Source organism: Lacerta agilis, chromosome Z (genome assembly GCF_009819535.1).
Source record: "Lacerta agilis isolate rLacAgi1 chromosome Z, rLacAgi1.pri, whole genome shotgun sequence".
Taxonomy (NCBI): Eukaryota; Metazoa; Chordata; class Lepidosauria; order Squamata; family Lacertidae; genus Lacerta; species Lacerta agilis.
Genome location: NC_046331.1, coordinates 11,824,821 through 11,832,005, shown reverse-complemented (window position 1 = coordinate 11,832,005; position 7,185 = coordinate 11,824,821). Strand labels below are relative to the sequence as shown.

Here is a 7,185-nt window from a genome sequence, read left to right as displayed (position 1 = left end):
TAATGGGAGAGCAAGTAGCAACACCTTTGCCCTGCCCCAGAACACCTTGAATGCTAGTGCCAAACCAAATAGCATGGTGGGAATTCCTCTTAACTACCATGGGAAGCAGCGCCTGTTAAAGGAACATTATTATCAGAAATACAGAAATTAGGGTGGGGTGGGAGCATTTTGAAACAGGTTCTAATGAAATCCTTAGAAAATTGGAAAACAAAAGATCAGAATTAGAAGTGGACAGAATAGGCAAGTCCATGCTCTTTGTGAGTCAAAAATTCTATGAACGTGGTAATAAACATTCCAAACGGCTAGCCAGGGCTCTCAAAAGAAAGCAATTTACATAAATAATTACCTCAAACATGTACCTTAAATATGGCACTTTCACTCATGACTAAAATCAGATTAGCAATATGTTTATGGAGTTTTATAAAGATGTTTATGGAGTTTTATATAACTCAAATAACCCTTTATCTAAAAAAAAAGTGAAAAGATGTGGTATCAAACCTTTAACAAAGAAAGCACAACAAAAGAACATTCTGCAGAAGAAATTGATCAAGATATTAACAAACTGAAGTACTATATAATAAGAGCCCTTGACCCAATGGCAACTCATTTTTTAAGAAATACAGAGACCTACTCACACTTTATATTTGTCAACTTTATTTATCCATCTGGCAAGAAGAATCAGTCGCTGATACATAGGAGTTGATCCAGAATAGCTGTTCTACTAACACTAGGCTGAGATAAATCACATTTAGTTTTAAATTAACTCAAGGTGAGGCATAACCTTTGGATTTTGGTGCAGTGTGGTGGGATTTTATACAGTATGTTATTAATACTAATTGAAGTAACTTGATTCCATAAGTAAATAAGGAGGTTTGCCTATCCTGAGAATATAAGATGATGTTATCCTGTTTGTTGATAGAATATACCGGTAATCTCTTATTCAAGTTCTGTTGGTTGAATCTGTATTTTCAGTACTGAAAACTAATAAAAATATGGAGGGAGAAGCCTCCAGGGATGCTAAGAGATATCAGCCCGCTGGCCCAATGCAATAAACTGCAAAAGTACCTCTGGCCCACCCTATGTCCACAGCCGCTTGCCTCCAGGTCATCATTCCCCAAGTTCACAAGAGGTCTGCTTCTTCATCGTCCGCCATCGGTCCTTGATCGCCACAGGAGTCCGGTTCTTAAAGGGGAATACCTGGGAAATGGCTTTCCACCTCCCTTCCCCAAACTTCTTAACACCTTCCTTAATCCACTGAGACTCCTCTGAAGTCCAGGTCTAGAAAGAAGAGGACACAGGCTCTCATGAGCAACCATCAAGTGCTGCAAGACTTGTCCCCTGCCCCCATGACAGAACGACAGATACCCCACCCTCTGGAGATGGTTCCATAGCTGTTGCTAACAGAGGATTACCGCTGACGTGGGATGTAGCCCAGTGACTCATAGCAGGCAAATATCTGGCCCATATTTCAAGACATTAAACCCAATTTGATGGCACACTCTCCACACTTAGTCCTTCTGCAATATGTGGGTAATAAAAATAAAATTCAGCCGCCTTACATTGCGGTTGAAGAGGCTATCAAAGATAGCAGATATGATGTGCTGAGGTTGCCCAGGCTTCTTGGAAAAATCTGGGTATCCAAGACCCTTGATCAGTGATGGCCAAACTTGGCCCTCCAGCTGTTTTGGGACTACAACTCCCATCATCCCTAGCTAACAGGACCTGTGTTCAGGGATGATGGGAATTGTACTCCCAAAATAGCTGGAGGGCCATTAATTAACTAGGAGAGGCCCCTTAGTCCAATGATTGAACATGCAGAAGATCCCAGCTTCAAACCTGTGACATATCCAGGTAGAGCTGCGAAAGAGACACCTTGCCAGAAACCCTGTAGCACAGACAATACTGAGATAGACGGACCAGGATTCAGCACATGGCAGCTTCCTATGTTCCCATTAATGGGAATTCATCAGTTATTTTGTTTGGGAGAGGGGGTCCTCATCAACTGGCCTCCATTTAGAGGGGTCTTATCAAGGCAGGCCTATCTGTCCTCACTGGAGTGCTCAGCTCCAGACTGGGTGTAGGCTTGGTTACCCTTCTTCTAGAAGTGCTTCTTCTTATGTTGCTGCTGCTGCTGCCTTCCTTTGAGTCTGAAACACAAATTCATTTACAAACATTACAGGATGCATGGAACCACTTGGTAAGCTGGTTATTGTTACTGGCTCAGCAATTGGGAGGTTTTACCACTACTGTACCTCATCAGAAATCCAGGGTAGCTGGCAGCACAATGCGTAGGCGGCCAACTACCAATGGAACTATGTTAGGGTTGCCGTGTCTGAGATATTCCAGACATGTCCTCTTTTATTTATTTAAAGCTTGGTCAACTCTACACACCGCTGCTGCTGCTGCTGCTGCTGCTGCTGCTGCTGCTGCTGCTGCTGCTGCCAGCCCAAGCTGGGAAAAGAGGCAAGTGGGTGCACTTCTTTCCCTGGCTCAGGCTGTCCTCTTTTTTGCTCTTCAAGATATGGCAACTCTAAACTATGTGGCAAACAGCCATCCATGTTCACTCACAGCTGCCACCTCATTCTAGCATGGTTCACAAAATTGATCACTTTGTTTTGTAAGATGTTTACCAGGTTTTGAGAGTTTTGCCTTTAGCTAGTCTGTGCATAGCCTAAGCAAGCCTCCTGAAGGATTGCAGTTAACAGTTCTCTTTGCCTGCCATGCTGGCGATAGTTTCCCCCATGTCATTGTGATGTCACTGAGTAATGCAATGTGGGAAGCCATCAAAACTGCACAGGTGCTTTAATTAGAAGAGCGCATGGAGCCACAGTTGAGCATCCTACAGAACAAGAAGCCAGTCTGAGGCAAAAGGCAATGATTTTGTCAGTACTGCTGCTGTGCACTTGGAGCAGGCAGTCCAAATATTTTACTTTTTTGATCCAAGAGCTGTGCCCCAAAATCCCTCTGCTTACTGTGTACAAGATACTAGCTGCTTCACCAGGCTCCAATTAACTTCTCAATTCTATGGAGCAAGCTCCTGGCCTGACATGCAGACACTCAAAGAAGAGATCCTCAGCTGCTTGGCAGCTTTGCTATTTTGAGAGTAGCTTTGCTGTATTTCTGCAATAGCAGCCTTGGGGTAAAGAAACCTTGATCATGCCGAGCATCCAAAACCAGGCAGGCAGATTCAAACAGTTGCTGCTTACCCAGGCGAAAGAGTTCATCCTCATCACTCAAGACATCCTTTTCTTCATTCTGCTTTGAACAAATTAGTCTCCTCTTAGCTGATCTGAATGGAACAGAGAAACAGGAGGAAAGACTTAACCCACAGGGAGATGGGACAGGACTGAGCTGCATCAGTTAATGTCACACACAACCAAAATTATGGAGATGCTGAGTTTAAGTATCAGACAAGGAGTGTGGTTAATTTGTCACAGCAAACACACTACTGCAGAGACCTATGACAGCTTAAATATGAGCAAATAGCTGGGGGCAGAAACCCAAACCCTTATTCTTGATACAGACGGAAGGAGGGAGGGGGGAGAGAAATAACATTTTCTACCTTTTTCTGGCAACTGAAGCTAACATTCCAGGCATCTGACAAAGCAGTCTGGCACAAGTGTTTCTGCCACAATAAATTTGTTTAGCAGTCTTTAATGTGGCCAGAGACTGTATTGTCAATTCTGCTATCTTTGCACTCTGAGTAATAAAGATTAAGACAAGGTATGTGAACCTGATTCTCTCGCAAACTGATTCTACTAGCTGGGGGAGAAGATGCACAGCAATGCAACCCTACCACTGCAAACCACCTTTGCCTTCCTTGGAGCTTCTGGGCTGAGACCTAAGGCTTTCTAATGGATTCCTTAGGAAAGTTGCACCAAATTCTTCATGCTGTGCCAGCTCCCCAGCAGACCTCACAGCAGTCATGGCCTCTTACCTAGGATATTGGGAGGTATCATCAGGCTGGGTGGGTATTTGGGGCTGTGCAGGCCCAACAACCAAAGTTGCCATAGGCCTCTTGGATAAACTTGGTAGGAAGTTGGGGGGGTTCCAGCTCTGACCCCATAACCAGTGTGCTTATGGACACTGAGAATTCACTGGGGTGTGGCCTGGAGGCAGCATGATTCTCCTCCTCCCATTGACACATGGCTGCATGGAAATCAGAAGCCAAACATGGCTTGGGAAAAGTCCTGTCCAACTTGTCCAGTTTTGAAAACTCTTCATCTGCATCTGGGGAATTGGAGAGGATCTTGCAAGCTTCTCTCAGAGTAGAAAACCTATCCGAGACCATCCTCTTAAGCGAGCACCTGCAAAATAAAGAAACAGCAGGTTGCTCCACAGGTTTTGCCAATTTATGTTGTTGACCTCACCCCAAGACCTTGCTCCCCTGGTAGCAGGTGCAATTTGAGTTTGAGTGCTGAGAGCCAAAAGTTGTATGGCAAAACAGCTGCCCAGCATGGCAAAGGAGTCAAAACTGTAAGAGGCCATAGGCTGCTAACCTGTCAGTCATTGCTGCTGCTGAGACAGTGGCAACAGCAACCACAGCAGGCTCTGCAGCTCCACTGGTTTCTTCTTCTGGCTTTGAAGCTGCCTGGCACTCATCAACCACTTTAGCAAGTTCCAAAACAGCTCCCTTTGCAACTGTCTCACAGCCTCCCTCCAGAGACTTTGGCTGTTCTTCCACTGTATTGCTAGGCCCTCCCTCAGGCCTGGGCTCTTCCGAAGTTGCATCAGATCTTCCCACAGATTCAGGTTTATCTGCTGTTGCCAACTCTGAGGTTTCTTTCACCATTTCCTCCTTGATGGCCATTTCCAAAGGATTGAGCCTGGTCCCTATCTGATCGTCCAAATCCTTCTTTGCCATCTTAAACAGAGAACGTGAACACAGTTACTAGAGAACACTTCTCTACTTTATTTACCTTTTCCTAGTTATATAGCAGCCATGCCCAAGCTGGTGCCCTGAAGATGCTTTACCTACAACTTCCCTAAGTCCCAGTCAGCACAGCCTCATGATGCTGGAGCTGTTGGGAATTGCTAGTCCAAAACATTGTCAGGTTACAAGCTTGATATGTCAAATGTGACATTGGAGCCCTGTGTTGTTCTTCAGGGGGCACTTTGCTCTTCACAAAAATACTTGGCCTCAGGTGTGTTGAATGTACTTTTTTGATCACAGTGGTTAGACAGCAAGAGCTCTGCTGTGGCGATGTGGGTGAAATTCAAGTGCTCCAGCAACACACAGGAACATATTAAGAAAGAAAGCTGCCTTATGCCAAGCCAGTTCATATAGTTTTCTATCACCACACATTGAGTGACAGTAGCTCTCCAAGGTTTCAAGCAGGGGACATTCCCAGTCCTACCTAGAGATGTCAGGGATTGAACTTGGGACCCTCTGCATGCAAAGCAGATGCTCGACTACTGAGCTATAGTCCTCCCACTACAACAATCAAGCAGCACTCCATACCCTTGCTTACCTGTAAGAGAAAGGGCTCAGAGTCACTCAAGCAGCTTTCTAAATACCGAAGTATTATCTGCTGGAAAACTTTAATGGAGAAGTTCCAGATGGCTGGATGAGTGAAGTTTTTTTCTCGGATGATGCTCTGCAACACTGACCTCATTTTCTAAGCAAGGGGAAATGTTTTTCAGTACTTGCAAGCAAATTGCAGTGCAGGGCAGAAATAAAAGCAATTTTTGCAGTCATTATAAGTTTAAACAAAACAAGCCAAACCAAACCACAAGAGCAGTCTAGGTAATGTCACAAATGCACGAAAGTAATGATGACTAGAGATGTGGAGCACAATCTGTAGCAACATGTGCTGCTTGCGGATGTAATTTTTCTCATTGCGTAAGGAGGACAATAAACTAAGTAAGACACTCACTGAATTGAAGAATGTGGGACGGACAAATCATGACTCTGCTTTGTAGTGATATGACCCTACAAGAGGCGCATTTCAACAACAACAACAATTGCCACCTGCTGAAAGCTCACCTGGGAACTTGGGTCCTTTGTCATGTGTTTATTCAAGATCTCACTGGCTTGTTCATATTCTTCGTTTTTTAGACAGATTATAACAGCCTGAAGATGAAAGACAAAATAATGGTTTGCAAGGAAGACTTTGGGGGAATGTTCCTAATCTAAGAAGATACCGTTTGAGAGCTACCCCCTGGCAGTTTTCTAGATCTGCTTCACATTTTCAACTCAGTGGGTTTTCACTGTGTAATATTAGATTACTTATTAAAGAAAATTATTTTTAAATTCAAGTAAAGCAACCTACTTAAATGTCTGTAGGCTAACAACACTGGAATAATGTATGCCTTATGTGGGGGTAGCCGATGCCTAACGGACACCAGCTATGGGGGTAGCTTGCGGACGGGACGGACAGTAATCCTGGAGTCCCGCTTCCACCGCGCCGTGAAGAAGAGTCCGCTGGCCACGACCTGAAGGTTGAGCTTGTGAGTTCGGAATGTTATGCCTTGATGGTTTCTGCGAGCGTCTGTGGATTCCAAAAGGTTCCGGAAAAGAATAGAACCAAACCAAACGGTGGCCAAAAACTAGACGGCCAAATAAAAGGTTTTGGAATAAAAACGAAAATGAAATAAGTACAACGGAGACTTCAGTCTGGTGAAGAAGCTCTCCGCTACCCTGCGTGGTTGGTTTCAGTTTCTCTTTTTATCTGTGCTTGCCACACAACAATGATCTTACTCGGCTTGCATCGCGCTTTCTCCACAACAGGGAGCGGTTGCTATTTATTAGAGGGTAAACCAACGTCATAACAAACATAACAACCAATTACAATCCTGTTACCGTGCTAAATTTAGGCGGAAAGAAGACTACTGACCGTTACCTTATTCAAAGTTAGAGCGCCTTTTCTACCCGCGGAAGGATCTGTGCAGTGAACTGCCTATAGGATCCTTCCTTCTAAGGCGGAAGGACATCTCCAAGTAAACATAAATACACATAAATAAAACATATTCCCACAGCCTTAGCCTAGGGCTTGCTGATTAGAAGGTTGGCGGTTCGAATCCCTGCGACGGGGTGAGCTCCCATTGCTCGGTCCCAGCTCCTGCCCACCTAGCAGTTCGAAAGCACGTCAATTGCAAGTAGATAAATAGGAACCGCTCTGGCGGGAAGGTAAACGGCGTTTCCGTGCGCTGCTCTGGTTCGCCAGAAGCGGCTTGTCATGCTGG

General features: G+C 44.7%; 1 protein-coding gene across 1 annotated transcript; it reads right to left on the bottom strand.

The window, feature by feature from the left end:
• Positions 1-524: 524 nt before the first annotated feature.
• Positions 525-6,253, bottom strand: LOC117040342 (telomeric repeat-binding factor 2-like). The gene is made up of 7 exons (XM_033138062.1): positions 5,987-6,253; positions 5,472-5,618; positions 4,500-4,864; positions 3,938-4,307; positions 3,207-3,289; positions 2,092-2,147; positions 525-1,278 (listed from the first exon to the last, which is right to left on the bottom strand). The coding sequence occupies exons 1-4, from the start codon at positions 6,008-6,010 to the stop codon at positions 3,959-3,961; spliced, it is 885 nt and encodes a 294-aa protein (XP_032993953.1). The 5' UTR covers positions 6,011-6,253; the 3' UTR covers positions 525-1,278; positions 2,092-2,147; positions 3,207-3,289; positions 3,938-3,958.
• Between the last annotated feature and the right edge of the window lie 932 nt (positions 6,254-7,185).

Excerpts from the sequence above, each read along its gene's own strand:
- LOC117040342 (XM_033138062.1), bottom strand. The coding sequence starts at position 6,010 with ATGACAAAGGACCCAAGTTCCCAG. Across the intron at positions 5,619-5,986 it reads CAAAGGACCCAAGTTCCCAG|AAAATGAGGTCAGTGTTGCA; the intron begins GTGAGCTTTCAG and ends CCCCTTGCTTAG. Across the intron at positions 4,308-4,499 it reads GCAGCAGCAATGACTGACAG|GTGCTCGCTTAAGAGGATGG; the intron begins GTTAGCAGCCTA and ends TTTATTTTGCAG.